This window comes from Sus scrofa, chromosome 6 (assembly GCF_000003025.6).
Source record: "Sus scrofa isolate TJ Tabasco breed Duroc chromosome 6, Sscrofa11.1, whole genome shotgun sequence".
Taxonomy (NCBI): Eukaryota; Metazoa; Chordata; class Mammalia; order Artiodactyla; family Suidae; genus Sus; species Sus scrofa.
This window is the reverse complement of record NC_010448.4, coordinates 96879009-96898492: the sequence shown is the minus strand read 5'-3', so window position 1 is coordinate 96898492 and position 19484 is coordinate 96879009. Positions and strand designations below refer to the sequence as shown.

The following is a 19484-nucleotide window of genomic DNA, read 5'->3' as shown; positions in this document are numbered from 1 at the left end:
ACTGTGGTTATAAGAAGCTAGAAGTGATATTATTCATCATACCTACACCCATAAGTTCCACAGTAAGATTGGTTACTCCATTTTCTGAGCCCAAAACTGATCGCCATTCAAGAAAATAGGATGCTACTAAAGTGGTCTCAGCAAATATATCTGTTTTGATTAGCACCATGTGAACTGGGTCACTTATTGATAACATTGTTGTTGAATCAGCCATTCGAGTTCCATCACCTAGCAACATAAACCACAAAAAAATTACACATTACATAGCCAGTTAGGCCAATGTAAAATATTTTTATTGAAAAAGACACTAATAACAAACATATAAAACCAAATAGAATAAGTTGGTAATGCCTCAGAAAGCATGCAACAGACTGGGAATAAAAGCACAGTCCTTGGAGTTCCTGTTGTGGCTCAGCAGTTAACAAATCTGACTGGCATCCATGAAGATGTAGGTTTGATCCCTGGCCTTGATCAGTGGGTTAAAGATCCGGCGTTGCCATGAGTTGTGGTATAGGTCACAGATGCAGCTTGTATCTAGCGTTAGTGTGGCTGTGGTGTAGGCTGGCAGCTACAGCTCCGATTCGGCCCCTCGCCTGGGAACCTCCATATGCAAGTGCAGCCCTGAAAAAGCAAAAACAAAAAACAAAAAAAAACCCTATAGTCCTTTTTCAACCAGCAACTTTTAAGAGGACTGGTAGATATGTGACAAGCTATCTAGTTACTTAATGAATATCAGTGTTACATAACCTATAAATGATAAGTCTGCTCTTCAAAAGTACATAAAGTATATGCTTCTATACTAAAAAGCCTTCAAATATGTCAACATTATTCTCCAAAATACCTTTATCCCTACACCTCTAGAAATTACCACTAGATTATCTACACAAAACTGAAAGATCCAGCACCTTGGAGCTAGCAATTTAAGCTATTAACTGCCTTATTAAGGTTAACATTTTTCACCAGGGGGAAAAAATAATAAAATTTTAGTAGTGCATTAGCCAACTCAGTAATTTAAATTTCTGAAGGTATGATTCTACAACTCTGTTAAGTTTACAAATATAAAGATTTTTGGAGCTCCCACTGTGCCCCAACGGGATCAGCAGCATCTTGGGAGTGCTAGGCAGTAGGTTCAATCCCAAACCGGCAGCATGGGTTAAGCACCCAGGTGTTGCCGTAACTGCAGCTTAGTTCACGACTGCAGCTCAGATCTGATCTCTGGCCCAGGAGCTCCATATGCTTGGAGCAGCCAAAAAAAAAAAAAAAAACAAAAACAAACAAACAAAACATATACATATACACACACACACACACAAATACTTTTCTACTGACAACTAAAATATATACCTTTACAGAAGAAAAATTTAAAATAACTACTCAAGTATCATTATTTTAAAGTTATAAAAACAAGTTAAAGATTCATATCTAAACTTCAATTTTTAAGTCACGTAATACTGTAAACAGAACCATCTCATTCATAAATGAAAAGGCTCATGTTTCTTCCTCCACCTAATGGACATTTAAATTTTTACTATGAAAAACCACCATTAAAACTGTCAAGAAATAATCTTGAAGGAACATTAATCAGCCAAAAATATAGCAAGAAATTAAGAGGTAGTTTACATAGAAAAAAGCAGTGAAGAAAAAATAAAACAAAGGCATGGGGAAATTCATCTGTTAAAAAGCTTTCCTTATGCAGAAGTTGTATAGTTGTTTTGCAATAAAATCAAAGATTTACAAAATTTAATGAAAATTTATTATGGTTTCTTACCTAAGTTTTCTCTGTGTACTTCAAGTAAAAAGCCATCATGAAAATCTGGTTCACAGGCACATGGAACAGGTTTAGAACGAAAACGTTGGTTTCGAAAATGTAAACATAAAGTAAAAGTTGAACAAGGTTGTCCTGGTAAAGGCTCGGGTTCTTGCAGGTGTTCCAAGAAAGCTTTTCCACCCAAAACCTGAAGGTAAAGATACCTCCGTGTTGGATCAATATTAGCTGTAAAGTGTAGCAATATATATAAGGAAACTGCCAATTAACTTAAGGAATGTGATCAAGACAATAGGAAATAATAAACTGACAGAAATAAAACCAAAGACCAAAAAAAAAAAAAAAAGAATAACAAATTTACTATACACAGGACCATTTGCACCCTAGGAAGAATAAGATGATATCTTTTTAGTTTACACTGGCTACTTTCTCCCTGCAGAAAGGAGTCAGAGCCCAGGTTGGAAATACTTTTGCCTATTCAAGATTGCCTCAGGTCCATGAACCAATTCAGACAATTATCAAGTTAACGTGTGTACTTGTTAGATAATGACATTATCATTAAAAAAGCAAGGCTGCTCAATTTATAAATTATATTAACACATGAAAACAGGTGGTCCTGCTTTTGCTTCCACTCAGTTATACATTAAATCCTCTGATATACTTTATGCAAAATAGAATCTAAGTTTTTTGGATGATTAATCACATAAGTATTTCATTCTAGAAAAAAAAAATGGAGATGTTTTATATCACTACAGCCATCAATAAGCAGTACTATCTATGACTAAATTAGTGTTAAAGAGAAACACACAAAAAAAAGAGAGAGAAATACACATACTTTTTTTTAACAGCGTTGACTGTCTGTCAGTAAAGCAAACAGGTTGTTTTGGAGAGGAAGGAAGTTCTTGATCAACATTATCCTAGCACGGCAGAAAAAAATCAAAACAAATTAGAAAACAAAAAGTATAGCTAAGCAAGGAAATCCAATAACAAAACTAAAAACTGAACAAACAGTAGCCAGGATAAAGCCCCCTCAAAAAAGTCCTTACTTTCCTAGCATACTTAGAAAAACGAAAAGCCGGCAAAAATAGTGCAACTGGTCACTTCTAAAGTCTAACATAAGAGATTAGTGGTCTTCAAGCCATGTCCCACAGAATGCTAAAACAAATTTTTAACACTTTATAAAAGGTTAAACATTCTCCAAACCTCATGTAACATCTGGCTTGTGATTCCACCAGGATTGGAACTGGCTTTAATCAGGAAGTGATATTCACACAGCAGAAGCTGTTACTAGGTCAATTTTTATAACAAATGAATTTATAAATCTCAAAAACCAAAAAAGGATGCTGCATTAAAATACTTATCCCCTGGTGTATGAAGTCCATCCAATTTCTTCATTCTATTACTCAGGTATTGAGGTCACAGTCTCTCATTATTGCCTCATTTTCAAAAGAAGACCTACTTACTAATTTGTGCACCGAGAGGCTGTCACCCCACTACTGACCTATTTGTATGGAAAGATTTGAAGGTTCTGATGCAGATAATAATTCTCTTAAAAAACTGATAATGCATTAATCTTACAGAAGAGAGTACCAAAAGAATGAGTTTTAAAAATGAGTCTCATCTAGAAAATTATAGAACTATATTAGTTTAAAAAATCAGGTTAGGGTGAACTAACTTGACATATGTATGTATATACACACATACACATATACATACTTAAAAGTCACAGACCTAGAGAAAAACAAGAGAAAACTGTCACTGTACAGGGAGCAAGATGGCCCATAACTCCAATTTCACTGATATCAATCCTACTTGCTACATTCAAGGGTAGTTAGCACATACTTGAAACAAAGATATTTACTACTAGACAAAATGGTCTTATATCAAAAGCAGTTTTACTAAAAGAAGAGGCCTCTGGAGTTCCCTGGTGGCTCAGAACGTTAAGGATCCAGCATTGTCCCTGCTGTGGCTTAGGGTTGTTCCCTGGACCTGGAACTTCTGTATGCCACAGTCCAAAAATAGTAATAATATAAAAGGAGAGGCTGCAAATGTGAACCCTTATATCAGCCATAGGCATGATAATATACTTAAACAAAAAATATATACATACATACTTATCTCCTTAAATTTCTTCCTCTAAAAGATTACTCACAGGAACAAAATTAAGTTCTTTCATCACATCATCAACGATTCCCCGGCGTCTAAGGGCTTTGATCAAATCTTCCGTTGATAACTGTTGTTGATCAGGTGCCAATTCTTCACGTATAGTTTCAGCAAGGATTTCTCTTATCCTGCCATGGACATCCATCTATGCAGAAAACTCGCATTATGACTCAAAACACTACAAAGCAGTCGAAGATTACCAACTAGCTAATCTCTTTCTAAAATGCTGACTCAGAACAACGACAATAATAACGGGTAGTGAATAGACTAAATTCAAGAAAGCTTCTAGAGTAATAGTAAGTGTAAACGGATACCAAAATTCAGTAAGAATAAAGGTAAGGTTTTTAAAAGAAAAAAAAAAAACTTTAAAGGGGAATTTTTTAGTACAAATCATACATATCATCTCTATTGGTTATCTGCTGCCTTTGTTACCATTTCAACAGACACAAGTCTGAGAGTAGAGCGGAGACCTAGAGAAGGCTTTCAGCTATTTAGGGGTGACCGTGAACTAACTCATCTACCTTCAGAACCTGGGGAAAATCTGCACAGCGTGCGGAGAGCTGGCGGCCCCGGCGCGGCCCCAAGAGCCGAAGCCGTCTCCGCCCTAGGAGCCCCGCAGCCCCGCCGCCTCCCGCACCTCACCCGGGGCCCGCCGCCTCACCTTGCTCAGCTGCTGGTGGATGAGCTGCTTCAGTTCAGACGCCTTCTCCGGAGGCAGCGACATGCTGGGCTCGCTCTCGGGTGCCCGGCGGCCCCAGCGTCTCCGCGGCGGTGCAACAGCCCGCGACCGCTCGCCTCGCGGGCTCCCAGGGTCTCCGCGTCAGGCGGGCAAAGACCGGGAGGAGCCAACTGCTGTTTCTAAACGGCGGCCAGGTTGCCCCCTCGCCGCCTGCCAGTCAGCTGGGCCGGCGCCCCCCTTGCCCCTGGCAACCCTGCCCGCGGCCTCCGCGCCTCCCGCCAGCTTCCGCGCCGCCGCCGCCGCCGTGCACGCCCCACCCCACCCCCTGCGCCGCCCCGCCCCGCGCGTTCCGCCCGGCAGGCAGCAGGACGGGCACCTCAGGACCCCGCGCCGGTGGCCTGGAAGGACCCCGCCCCGGAAGCGTCGAAGGACCTCGCGCCGGCGGCCTGGGAGGGCTCCGCGCAACCCACTCTTCCGCCTGCGGCGAGACCATGTTCGTTCCCTGCGGGGACTCGGTCCCCGACCTCGCGGGATGCACGCTCCTGATGGTGAGTCCAGCCCTGGCGGGCGGGGGGCGAGACCGGGCGGCGACCTCCAGGCTCGCGCGGGGCCGTGTTCCGGAGCCCTTGCAGGCAGAGAGCCGACCCTGCGGGTTTGCGACCTGCTGTCCGCTCTGGTCGCCGGTTTTTCGCTGTACACTTCATCCTGGGAAACCTTTCTCAGCGAATTCTAGGGTCATGCTCAAACTCGCAAGTCATTGTCAGTATTCAGGAGCCTCCGGCGTGGCTAGATGTCACGTTTGCCAGTAGCTAGCACATGGTTTTATCGCTGTTCATTCATTGTTTCAGTGAGCGTTCTTTTCTGTCAAAATGTGAAAGTAAGACCAGGTTCTTATCCTCAAGAGTTTGCAGTCTAATTGTAAACACATGTAGGTAAATAAAGTTAGAACCTTGAAAAAGGTGCAGAAAAGCCCTAAGATCTGTTGGGAGAGGGAGGGGCACAAACACCTGCTGAGAAAAGTTTCCTATGTGGAATCTGAAAAACTAACAGAGAACAGATTGGTGCTGGCTAGCAGGGTGGACAAAAGAGGTGAAGGGAATCAAAAGGTATACACCTCCAGTCAAAAAAAGTCCTGGAGGGAGTACCCATTGTGAACCTGACTAGTATTCATGAGGATTCGGGTTCCGATCCCTGGCCTTGCTCAGTGGATTAAGGATCCCGCCGTTGCTGTGAGCTTGGTGTATGTTGCAGACCCTGCTGGTGTCCCCGTTGCTGTGGCAGTAGTATAGGCCAGCAGCTGTAGCTCCAATTTGACCTCTAGCCCAGAAATTTCCATATGCCGCAGGTTCGGTCCTAAAAAGCAAACAAACAAACCAAAAAGGCCTGGAATGTAACTGGCAGCATGGTGACTGTAGTTAATACTGTGCTGTATATTTAAAAGTTGCTGAGAATAGATCTTAATAGTTCTCATCACAAGAAAAAAAAATTTCTGTGGCGACAGATCTAAACTAGACCATAGTGCTCATATGGCAATATGTACAAATGTGGAATCACAGTTTGTATACTTGACACTGATAAAATGTTGTATGTCAAGTATGTCTCAATTTTTTAAAAGAATGGTAGTTGAAAGTCAGCTTTTGACAATTTTAATTATGTTAATGTACAGAGGAAATGTCAATGGATGCTAAAATTAGCATGTGATAGGTAGAAAGATTGACATCATTTCAAAGGATCTCCCTGAAAAGATATTTATTAATCACAAAAGAGAAAAGTTTATTTTTGCAGGAGGTACCTGGCATGAAAAAAAAAAAAAGAAAAAGAGAAACTTCATAGAGAAAGAAATGTCTGAAAGTTACTAGCGGTGGAGTTCCCGTCGTGGCAAGTGGTTAACGAATCTGACTAGGAACCATGAGGTTGCAGGTTCGATCTCTGGCCTTGCTCAGTGGGTTAACGATCCGGCGTTGCCATGAGCTGTGGTATAGGTCGCAGATGTGGCTCGGATCTGGCGTTGCTGTGGCTGTGGTGTAGGCTGGCAGCTACAGCTCTGATCAGACCCCTAGCCTGGGAACCTCCATATGCCGAGGGAGCGGCGCTAGAAAAGGCAAAAGACAAAAAAATTAAAAAAAAAAAAAAAAGTTACTAGTGGTACCTTTGATAGCTAGTGAAGTGAAGAGGGAAGTTGTATTGGGTTGAAAAAATGGAAGGAAAAGTCAAGACATGTATGTGTTTGCATTTGTTCATTAATTCAGAAATTAAGTTCCTGCTTATATTTTAGTGGGCAGCCAGAGGGAATTTTGGCTCTGGAGGGACACTGAAAAGTGAGGTGGTAGCTAGGGGAGTGTGTGTAAAAGGGGAAGGTTTTTTTATTTTGTATTTATTTATTTTTTTTTTTTTTTGCTTGTTAGGGCCGCCCTCAAGGCATGTGGAGGTTCCCAGGCTAAGAGTCGAATCAGAGCTACAGCTGCCAGCCTACACCACAGCCACAGCAACATCAGATCCAGGCCACATCTGCGACCTACATACACCACAGCTCACGGCTTAACCCACTGAGTGAGGCCAGGGATGGAACCTGCAACCTCACGGTTCCTAGTTGGATTTGTTTCCACTGTGCCACCACAGGAACTCGGGTAGAGTTTTTTAGAAGGAAAGATCAGGGTTTGGGCAGATGTTTCATTTTGTACATGTTGAATGTTCGTTGTCTGTGATACAACCGCGTAGAGATAGTCTTTAGGCTCTGGGGTTTAGATTAAGTGTTCAGCGGGTAGGTGGAGTTGGCATTGGGCTACTTGAAGTCATGGGGATAAAATGTAGGTGCTTAGCGTGAAAAAGACGCTCACTCCAATTTTTAGGCACTAACAAAGCAAGTGGAAAGAAGACCCAAGAGCACTGTTGTTCATTCCTCACAGCCTTTCCCACCTCTTAAAATAGTCTTTTTCCCAAGTCTGGGTGTGACTGTCTCCCTTACTTCTTTCATGGTTACTGGTCATCTGAAATGACTCTTTTCTTGATCACCCTATTTAAAATTGCATGCAACCACAAACACACACACCCCCTTACTCAGTTTTTCTCTATGGCACTTACCATTGTGTATTTTACTATTTATTTTGTTTATCATTTATTTTGTTTATCACAGCAAATGACTCTCACTAGATGGAAGCTGCACAAGAGCAAGAACTTTTGTCAACCTTTGCGCTCCCAGTGCCTAGTACAATGATTGACACATGATAGATATTCACTAAGTTTTAACTTAATAGTCTCAAAGGTGGGGTGATGAAAGGGTCAGTAATGAGCTGTGACAGTAACTTTTAAGAGTGTTGCTAATTTGGATGGCATACTGAACATACATTTCTCTTTCAGCCCGCAGTGTCTGTTGGAAATGTTGGTCAGCTTGCAATAGATCTAATTATTTCTACACTGAATATGTGTAAGATCGGTTACTTCTATACTGATTGTCTTGTGCCAATGGTTGGAAACAATCCATATGCAACTGCAGAAGAAAATTCAACAGAACTCAGTATAAATGCTGAAGGTATGTTTTTATTCTACAAGTTGGAGTAGTTGTAAATTAGGAATGGACTCTTCGGTTATGTCCTGCAGCCCTTAGAGCTGGCTCTGTGCAGAATCCACTGCTGGTCACATCATATGCATCCTGGTGTAGGTCTTAGCCTTTTCTAAATGGCAACTCCCTTGAGAGATGAGATATTTACTGGTGTCCTTGGATAGAATTTGAGATTTCTTTCTCTCTCTCTTTCTTTTTTGGCCACATCTATGGCATTTGGAAGTTCCTGAGCCAGGAATCAAGCCCAAGCCACAGCAGCAACCTGAGCTACTGAGTAACAACACCGAATCCTTAACCCACTCTGCCGCATGACAACTTTGAGATTTCTGTATATGGTTTTTTTGCCCTTTTTTTGGGGGGTGGGGTGCACCTGTGGCATTTGGAAGTTCCTTGGCTAGGGGTTGAATCAGAGCTACCTACAACTGCCAGCCTACACCACAGCTCACAGCAACACCAGATCCTTTAACTCACTGAGCAGGGCCAGGGATCAAACCGGCATCCTCATGAATACTCGTCAGGTTCCTTACTGTTGAACCATGACAGGAACTTCTTGCGATTTCTTTTTTTTTTTTTTTTTGTCTTTTGTCTTTTTAGGGCCGCACCCATGGCATGGCTAGGGGTGCAGTTGGAGCTATAGCTGCTGGTCTACGCCACAGCCACAGCAACGTGGGATCTAAGCCACGTCTGCAACCCACACCACAGCTCACAGCAATGCCAGATCCTTAACCCACTGAGCGAGGCCAGGGATCACACCCGCAACCTCATGGTTACTAGTCAGGTTCATTAACCACTGAGCCACTACAGGAACTCCCAAGATTTCTATATTTTTAACATGTTTTTTTTTTCCCCTTTCATCCTCAGGTTTATTTTCCATCCTTACTGGCCTATGTAAACATCAGTGATTCCAGGGAAAAGAATTGCCCTGGGTCTAGTCTTGTGCGTTTAGTGTATGCTATCTGATATAGGCCTCAGTGGGCCTCTCCCATCGTCGTAGAATCCATGATAATACAGAACCCCTAAGGCTCAGAGAGACTGAATCATCTAATACCTCGAAGGTGTAGGCATCCCCGTACATCTCCATAATCCCTCATTGGGCCATCAAGCTTGACTCATCAGGGCACATGGTTCATGTCACAGCATTATAATCATATGAGACTGCCCTACCTGAGCAGGGGAAATTCCCCAGGCCCTCCCACCCCCACCCCGCTTACTTGGTGTATGGCCAGCTGCTGGGTCAGCCTCTCAGTTGTCTGTTCACCCTTTTCAGGTAGAAGCCAGAGGTGACAGAGGAGATGGAAGATCATACATAGGTGGAATGAGAAAGAAGGGAGCGTTTAAGACTTCTGTGTTATCACGGGACAATTCTAGTTGTTGCCTTAAGGGAGGAAGGGCTATGAGTGGTGGAACTAGAGTTTGTGTGCTTAGCCTTTTGATGACAGCTGATCTATTGAGGGTCCCCTCTGAGCTGAATGCTTTGCAACCACACATACTCATTCCCTTAATCCTCACAGCTGCTCCCTAGGGGGTTTCATGGATCAGGGGCCCTCACACAGAGAAGTTATAGCCTGGCCCCTGAGACCTGCCTCCCAAGCGCCACAGCACCCTGCTTATGCATCTGCACTCCCACACAAGACCCACTGGCTTTCCTGACAAACTGGCAGCTGGTCAACTGGATAAAGTTCTTGCTTCCTTTTTTTTTTTAAGTGCCACAACTGAGGCATATGGAGGTTCCCAGGCTAGGGTTTGAATCAGAGCTATAACTGCTGGCCTACACCACAGCCACAGTAACAAAGGATCCGAGCTGTGTCTGACCTACACCACAGCTCACAGCAATGCTGGATCCTTAACCCACTGAGTGAGGCCAGGGATAGAACCCAGGTCCTCATGGATACTAGTCAGATTTGTTACTGCTGATCCATGATGGAAACTCCATGGATATAGTTCTTTAATCCACTTTTTGTTTTTTGTTTTTTTTGTCTTTTTGGCATTTCTTGGGACGCTCCCGCGGCATGTGGAGGTTCCCAGGCTAGGGGTCTGATCAGAGCTGTAGCTGCCAGCCTACGCCACAGCCACAGCAACGCAGGATCCGAGCCGCATCTGCGACCTACACCACAGCTCACGGCAACGCCAGATCGTTAACCCACTGAGCAAGGCCAGGGATCGAACCTGCAACCTCATGGTTCCTAGTCGGATTCATTAACCACTGCACCACGACGGGAATTCCCACTTTGTTATTTTTTAAGATAAAGTATTTTGAAATAATTTCTAGACATCATGACATTCCAGCCCCAATTAACAAAATTAGCAGTTTCTTAATATCTTCCCATATACTATCCATACTCAGATTGGACCAGTTCACCCAAAAATGTCCTTTAGTCTGTCCAAACCAGGATCCATAGTACCTCTCTGTTGCGCCTTTGAAATCTGTTTTACTTTTGGAGTTCCCTGGTGGCTCAGTAAGTTAAGGACCAAGTGTTGTCACTGGTATGGCTCAGGTCACTGCTGTGGCTCAGGTTTGATCCTTGGCCCAGGAACTTCCACATGCTGTGGGTTCGGCCAAAAAAAGGAAAAAAGAAATCTCTTATTACTCTACATAGCCTCTTTTTTCCCCTTCTTCATGAAACTGACTTACTGAAGAAAACTGGAAACACTGTCCTCTAGAATATCCCACCTTCTACATTTGTCTGATCACTTCCTACTCTATCCTTCTTCACCCCAAATGTACCTAGTGGTCACCAGTTCTGCCGCTGCACCATAGCGCTGGTCATAGCACAGCTTACCAGCTCAACGAGATGGTCCTCAAAAGAAGTTGGGCAGCAAATCTTAAGCATCAGTGGATCAGGCCCCTCGTAAAAGTTGCTGAAATTGTGGACCCTTTTCACAGAAAAACTTACACATACTGACTCAGAAAATTTTGCGTGTTATTTCAGGTCTTTCAGAAACTTCTAAAGAATAGAAATGTACACAGTCCAGGGATTTTATTGCATAGCTAACATTCTCCTACATTTTATTCTTCCTTCTGTTAATCCCAATGAGTGTTAACTGCTTTCTCCAAAAAAGAGGGGAGAATATCAGAAACCAGCAACATTCTCTTTTTTTTTTTTTTTTTTTTTTGCTTTTTAGGGCCGCTCCTGCAGGACATGGAAGTTCCCGTGCTAGGGGTCTAATCAGAACTACAGTTGCCACCCTACACCACAGCCACAGCAATGCCAGATCCTTAGCCCACTGAGCGAGGCCAGGGGTCAAACCCGAATCCTCATGGATACTAGTTGGATTAATTTCAGTAAGCCACAAGGGGAGCTCCTTCCCCAGAACATTCTTAGGAAGGATTTCATTTGTCATAATGCTAGAAATTTCCAGGGGACTACTTCTCTAGTTTTACAGTCAAAGAAGAGAAATGTTATTTATTTATTATTTATTTATTTTTGTCTTTTTAGGGCCACACCTGTGGCATATGGAGGTTCCTAGGCTAGGGGTCTAATCAGAGCTGTAGCTGCTGACCTATACCACAGCCACAGTAACGCCAGCCCACTGAGCGAAGGCAGGGATCGAACCTGCAACCTCATGGTTCCTAGTTGGATTTGTTTCTGCTGCGCTACAACGAGAACTTCAAGAAAAATAATTTTTTTTTTTTTTTTAGTCTTTTTGCTTTTTCTAGGGCCGCTTCCCATGGCATATGGAGGTTCCCGGCTAGGGGTCTAATCGGAGCTGTAGCCGCCAGCCTACACCACAGCCACAGCAACATGGGATCCATGCCATATCTGCAACCTACACCACAGCTCACGGCAACGCCAGATCCCTAACCCAGTGAGCAAGGGCAGGGATTGAACCCGCAACCTCATTGTTCCTAGTCGAATTCGTTAACCACTGAGCCACGACGGGAACTCAGAAGAAAAATAATTTTAGATATTTTCTTAAAGTTCACTTTCGGGAGTTCCCATCATGGCTCAGTGGTTAACGAACCCAAATAGCATCCATGAAGATGAGGGTTCAATCCTTGGCCTCACTCAGCAGGTTAAGGATCCAGCATTGCCATGAGCTGTGGTGTAGGTCGCTGATGTGGCTCGGATCCCACATTGCTGGGGCTCTGGTGTTGGCCAGCGGCCATAGCGCCTAGCCTGGGTCCTAAAAAAATATAAAAACAAAAAGTTCACTTTTCAGAAATTAATCTTTTTTACAGAATAAAGCCCACAGGTCAATTTTGAAGGTGTTTTGTTTTAACAAATGATACAGTTCACATGCTCTACGTTTTAATTACCAAAAACAGGGGCATTCCCTTAGTGGCTCAGTAGTTAACCAATCCGACTAGGAACCATGAGGTTGTGAGTTTGATCCCTGGCCTTGCTGAGTGGGTTAAGGATCCGGCATTGCCATGAGCTGTGGTATGGATTGCAGATGCGGTTCGGATCCTGTGTTGCTGTGGCTTTGTCGTAGGCTGGTGCTACAGCTCCGATTAGACCCCTAGCTTGGGAACCTCCATATGCCGAAGGAGCGGCCCAAGAAAATGGCAAAAAATAATGATAATAATAATTACCAAAAACATTTTAAAAAGTTCTTCTAATTCAGTTTTAATTGTTATCATTAATTTCATTTATAATACCCCTTTGTTCAAACTATTGTGTGGTTTCATTTTCTTATAGTGTATGCATCACCTTCAAAGAAACTAGTGGCTCTTCAGTTAAGATCCATTTTTATTAAGGTTAGTATGTTATTCGTGCCTTTATAAGTTTGTTGAAGTAAAATATAATGAGAAAATACTTAATCAGTATCATTAAGATTAAAAAATAATTTCTTTATATTAGTATAGTTAAGCAAGATCTGGTTCTATAGAGAAATAATCTTAAAAATTTCAGAGTTGTTACCATTATTTCACGAATACATTAAAAGGAATTAGAACATATGGCTTGGGACTTAACATATTCTTGATCCAGGTAGCATTGGTGAAAAAATTTAGGCATGTGAATATTATAGGATTATTCTGTTTGTGTTACATTTGGCATCTATATAAAATTATGTATACATCAGAATGTATTCCATTTTTTTTTTTTTTTTTTTTTTTTTTTTTTGCTTTTTAGGGCCACACCTGCAGCATATAGAAGTTCTCAGGCTATAGGTCTAATCAAAGCTGTGGCTTCCTGCCTACACCATAGCAACACCAGATCCAAGCTGTATCTGTGACCTATGCCACAGCTTGTGGCACCACTATATCCTAAACCCACTGAGTGAGACCAGGGATCAAACCTGCATCCTCATGAATACTAGTTGGGTTCATAACCTGCTGAGCCACAACAGGAACTGCTATATCAGAATATATTCTGGGAGTTCCCATCGTGGCTCAGTGGTTGGCGAATCCGACTAGGAACCATGAGGTTGCGAGTTCGATCCCTGGCCTTGCTCAGTGGGTTAAGGACCTGGTGTTGCCATGAGCTGTGGTGTAAGTTGCATACTCGGCTCGGATCCCACGTTGCTGTGGCTCTGGCATAGGCCGGTGGCTACAGCTCCAATTAGACCGTCCCCTAGCCTGGGAACCTCCATATGCCGTGGGAGCAGTCCTAGAAATGGCAAAAAAACAAAAAAAAGGAACATATTCTGAATCTGGAGTTCCCATTGTGTCCATGGGGACGTGGGTTGGATCGCTGGCCTCACTCAGTGGGTTAAGGATTTGGCATTGCTGTGAGCTGTGGCATAGGATGGCAGCTGCAGCTCTGTTTCAACCCTTAGTCTGGGAACTTCCATATGCCTTGGGTACAGCCATGAAAAAATAATTAATTAATTAAATTTTGAATCCAACTTCTTTTCTCTTCCTGGCCACCACTTCAGTCCAGCCATCATCATCTCTTGTGCACCCCCATCCACCACAAACACCACCACCCATGAGCCTTTAAGTCTCAAGCAAATCACGTCATTTCTATCTTCAAGTATCCGGGGGCTGTGCATTCACAGCTGCTACCATGGCCTGTCAGCCTCTCCCTCTGGACTGACACGGCAGCTGCCGCACACTTGGAGCTATTTAAATTTTGATTCATTAAAAGTAAATAAAAATTCGGATCTGGAGTTCCCATCATGGCTCAATGCAAATGTACCCAACAGGTATCCATAAAGACTCGGGTTCAATTCCTGGCCTTGCTCAGTGAGTTAAGGGATCTGGCATTGCTGGATGTGCTCCTAAAAAGACAAAAAAAAAAGTTAATTATAAAAAAATTCAGTTTCCTGTCACAGTAGACATATGCAAGTTCTCCGTAGCTACTCGTGCAAGCAGCAGCCATGAAGAGTGTTTCCATTGCCAGCGTCTGCTGCGTCCGAGCCAACATCCAGCTCCAGCTGTCCTGTGTGCCTACGGCCTGCTTCCCCCTTTGCTCACCCTGCTCCAGCCATGCTGGCCCCCTGTTTTGTTGAGACAGGTTATGCTCATCCTCTCAGTCTTTCCACTAGTTTCTCTGCCTGGACGACTCTTCCACTTGAGATATAAATGCTACCTTCCTTTAGTCTTTGCCCAACTGTCACCTCTTCAGAAAGGCCTTCCCCAACCACCCTTTCTGTCATCTCATCCCAAGCAAGTCTTCTTCACAAGGCAGCACTGCCTCCATCCCCACTTCTACCTACAACGGAGAGGAGGGACCTGTGCCAGATGGATTGCCTTCTGGATTTCCCTGATTGTTTCCTCCTGATTAGATTCAGGGCAGAAATTTCTGCCAGGAACATCTCATAGATAACAGTGTGGTATTTTTTTGTTTTGTTTTGTCTTTTTAGGGCTAGACCCAAGGCATATATGGAGGTTCCCAAGCTAGGGTTGGAATCAAGAGCTGTAGCTGCCAGCCACAGCCACGGCAACTTGGGATCCGAGCCACATCTGCGACTTACACCACAGCTCCCAGCAACACAAGATCCTTAACCCACTGAGTGATCCAACCCTCATCCTCATGGATGCTAGTTGGGTTCATTAACCACTGAGCCAGGACGGGAGCTCCAGTGCGGTGGTTTTTAAGTAGGTAGATCACTGAAGGAGACACCTGGGAAACCAACATGTGGCTTCCTCCCAATTGGCTCGTCTCTGATGGTAAAGATGAGATGGTCCCTGTGCCTCACCTTTCACCCTTAGCCTGAGGACAGCGAGTGGATCTAGAGAGAATGACAACTTTAGTATATGTGAGCTGTGCGTCATCATATAAAGTGGGTGAAGTATTACACAGACTGCTCCTATTATGCTCTAAGACCTAACTTGCAGCTTTTCTTTTTATTCTTTCAATGGTATACACAGTATAAATCAAAGTCATTCTGCGAGAAACTGCTCTCCTGGGTGAAAAGCAGTGACCTTGCCAAAGTCGTCGTTCTTTCGAGCAGTCACTCCTATCAGCGCAATGACCTCCAGCTCCGCAGGTATGTTTGGCCTTTGCAAAGTTATTTTTGTTATAACTAATATGATGTTATGGTGATTTCTCTGTGAAAAAGTTAAAATAGGTGTTCCCTGGTGGTGTAGCAGTTAAGGATTCAGTGTCGTCACTTGGAGTTCGATCCCTGGCCTGGGAACTTTTGCATGGCCAGGGCGTGGCCAAAAAAAGTTAAATTTTTAAAGCCACATATATCCTTTTGTCTCCTCCCTGGGATTTGGAAAGAAGGTAAAAGAGGAGTTCCCATCGTGGCTCAGTGGTAACAAACCTGACTAGTACCCATGAGGACCTGGGTTTGCTTCCTGGCCTTGCTCAGTGGGTTAAGGATCTGGCATTGCTGTGAGCTGTGGTGTAGGTCGCAGACATGGCTTGGATCCCATGTTGCTGTGGCTGTGGTGTAGACCAGCAGCTGCAGCTCTGATTCAACCCCTAGACTTGGAACTTCCATATGCTGTGGGCTCAGCCCTAAAAAAAAAAAAAAGGAGGAGGTATCAGGAAGAGAGAGTTGGGTGGCCCTGGCAGGTCCTGGGGCTGTGGCACTGGGTGAAGGCGAGGTGGTTCTGGGGCTCTGCTTTAGGTGCTGTCCTGTGCCTGGCACAGAGTTCAGCTGATGAAGAGGAGAAAGGGTACCTAAGGTTTATCGGTTGATCATTTTTGAAAGATTAGATTGATTTTTTCCTCTTCTTTTGACAGCATGTGGAAGTTCCCCAGGCAGGGATCCAATCTGCACCATAGCAGCTGCTGCAGTGGCAATGCTGGATCCTTAACCTGCTGTGCCACAAGGGAACTCTGAAAGATTGAATTGATATTTCTGTTGATTTCTATATATTCAACCATTTATATTTACAGAAATCCAATTGCCTTCCAAGTATAGCTCCCAGGCATGTCAGATTGAATTCTCAAATACAAGACAAAGTATCCAAGAGTTAGAAAATATAAGCTATTTTATCATTTGTGTGCCTATTAAGTGATGAGGGAGCACCATCAGCCAAAAGTAGCTGTTCAAAACTAGAGTGAATTTCTAGGACTCTCAGAGTAGACGTCCCATTTCTAAGACTCTCACAGTCTACCTGTGGAAGCGCTACTATGGAACCTTCATGCCAGCCCTGCCTTAGGTTCAGTTTTCCTGTCTCTTTATATGCTCTCCTAAGTTGGAAACAGCAAGCCAGGGCAATACTGTTCACACGTTATTCTTCCACAGACTGATGAAACTTGTGTTTTGCCTTGTGCGACAGAATATAAGGAGAATGAGGAGTTCCTGTCATGGCTCAGTAGTTAATGAATCCGACTAAGAACCTTAAGATTTCGCGTTTGATCCCTGGCCTTGCTCAATGGGTTAAGGATCCGACGTTGCCGTGAGCTGTGGTGTAGGTTGCAGACGCAGCTGGGATCCCGCGTTGCTGTGGCTCTGGTGTAGGCCAGTGGCTACAGCTCCGATTCGACCCCTAGCCTGGGAACCTCCATATGCTGTGGGAGCGGCCCAAGGAATGGCAAAAAATAAAAGACACACACACACACACACACACACACACACAATATATATAAGGAGAATGAGATGATTTTTACTAAAAGAATTGTTATTTGTCTTAATGTTCTTACTTACAAGTTTTAGAAAGTTAATTACATGATTTTTTTCTAGTACTCCTTTCAGGTATCTGCTTACACCCTCCATACCAAAAAGTGTTCAAAATAAAATACAGAGCCTTAATTGGGAAGAAATGGAAAAAAGTCCATGCATCCCTGAAATAGATGATTCTGAGTTTTGTGTCCGTGTTCCTGGAGGAGGTATCACAAAAACGCTCTATGATGAAGGGTGAGTTTGCCTGTGCACTTGTTCCCTGCCTTATTTGAAAATGAAAGTGAGATAATTGGGAGAGTGTCTGGATTACTTATTGGAAATTTGAAAATGTCTTTGCTAAATAGGTGCTGTGTTACAGTCAACGTAGGGGTTGAAAATGTGCTTATAAGTGATCTTATAATGTGGCGTCTCCTTGCCTAAGACCTGGCAGGTTATCTCAGCTATAAAACTGACACCCTGGAATCATCATCTTGTATCAGCAAAAATACATTTACTTACTCTTTCTTTGTTGCAGCTGTTCTAAAGGAATCCCCATGGCAGTTCTGCTGAAATTTGTTTCAGAAGGAGACAATATCCCAGATGCGTTAGGTCTCGTTGAGTATCTTAATGAGTGGCTTCAGATAATCAAACCATGTGTAAGTTTTACCGAAACTTAAACCTCTGCATTTCTCTGGTTATGTATTCCTAAACTTGCCTTTTTATATAGGATTTAAGTAGGCCAAATTAGGGAAAGTTGGTTAAATATAGACTGATTTTCTGCATTCTTAGTGTTGCATTAATTATACCGAATAGCTTTTTATAAAGATAACCAAGTCGTCTTAGGAATTCAGAATTTTTTTTTTTTTTAAGCGAAGGGTATAGCTGTATGAACAATACTGTACCTACTGAATATGTATTATAATTAGAATACTTTTCTCTGTTATGAAATAAGAGCATTACACCAGGGAAATCAGTTAGCCTTTAGCCATAACAGAAGTATCCAGAGGCTGCTGTCTATGGTAGGTAACTGTATAATTCATGCCTTTGCAGAAAACAAATAGATACAGGTCTCACAGAGCTGATTTTTTCTTTTTTTAACCCGTGTTTCTTTCTTTTTCTTCTTCTTCTTCTTTTTTTTTTGCTTTTTAGGGCCACAAGTGCAGCACATGGAAGTTCCCAGACTAGGGGTTGAATCAGAGCTACAGCTGCCAGCCTATACCACAGCAATTCAGGATCAGAGCTGTGTCTTGGACCTGCAGCCCATGGCAATGCCAGATCCTTAACCCACTGAGCTAGGCCAGGGATAGAACCCCAGTCCTCATGGATACTAGTTAGGTTCATTACCATTGAGCCACAATGGGAACTCCAACCCTTGTTTCTTTTGAATTTGATTCTACTTTATGGACTCCATTCTCAGCCTTTGGGCATATCTTTATCATTTGGAACTTGAGGAGATTTATCTTCAACTGATATAAGGACACAGAAATTTATTTATTTTACTATTACTATTATTATTTTGCTTTTTAGGGTCACGCCCGCAGCATATGGAAGTTCCCAGGCTAGGATCCGATTGGAGCTACAGCTGCCGGCTTACACCACAGCCACAGCAGCATCAGATCTGAGCTGCGTCTGCGACCTACACACAGTTTATGGCAACGCCAGATCCTTAACCCATTGATCGAGGCCAGGGATCGAACCCACAACCTCATGGTTCCTAGTCGGACTTGTTTCCACTGTTCCATGATGGGAACTCCAAGACATAGAAATTTATTACTTTGTTTTTTCCTTATGCAAAACTCAGCCCAGTTCCTGTATAGCACAGTGGGTTAAGGATCCAGTGTTGCCACAGCTTTAGCACAGGTTACAACTGCAGAGCACGTTCGATCTCTGGCCCAGGAACTTCCACATGCTGTGGGCACAGCCAGAGAAAAATAAAATAAAACCCAGCTAAAACCGTTAGAAGCAAAAGGAATAACAAAAAGAGAGTTTTATAATACATGTTAAAAGGAGATTTAGTGGTGAAGTTGAAGAGTTAAAGTATCTTGTTCTTCCCTTGCAGTGTGAGGACACCACAGAGTCGGCCTTGCCGTGGAAAATGCCCAGTTCTTGGAGACTGCTCTTTGGTAGTGGCCTTCCCCCTGCACTTTTTTGATCTGTTTTTAGTTTTATACCTCATGTCCCAAGACACTTACTACCAATACAACTGTTAAACAGCTATATAAAAAGTTGTATTGCCTGAGGATATATCAGGAAATCTTTACTTTCCAGAGGGAATCTCAAAGAGAAGAAGATTAATGAAAGATGGTTTCTGCCATGATTTTCATCATATACAACAAATGTAAATTTTGTGCAATAGAGTATTTCCTAAGTAA

At 43.1% G+C, this 19484-nt stretch overlaps 2 protein-coding genes across 2 annotated transcripts in view; one reads left to right on the top strand and one right to left on the bottom strand.

The window, feature by feature from the left end:
- The window catches only part of CEP76 (centrosomal protein 76), a 19698-nt gene extending 14734 nt beyond the window's left edge, over positions 1-4964 (bottom strand). Inside the window, 5 exon segments of the mRNA XM_005665274.3 lie at positions 43-228; positions 1769-1993; positions 2601-2682; positions 3918-4073; positions 4590-4964. Of these exon segments, the coding sequence (XP_005665331.2) occupies positions 43-228; positions 1769-1993; positions 2601-2682; positions 3918-4073; positions 4590-4652 (712 nt within the window). The 5' untranslated portion in view covers positions 4653-4964.
- Positions 4942-19484, top strand: PSMG2 (proteasome assembly chaperone 2). The gene is made up of 7 exons (XM_003356342.5): positions 4942-5155; positions 7965-8136; positions 12807-12865; positions 15425-15543; positions 17194-17367; positions 17648-17768; positions 19172-19484. Exons 1-7 carry the CDS (start codon positions 5099-5101, stop codon positions 19262-19264), a joined length of 795 nt encoding a protein of 264 aa, XP_003356390.1. The 5' UTR covers positions 4942-5098; the 3' UTR covers positions 19265-19484.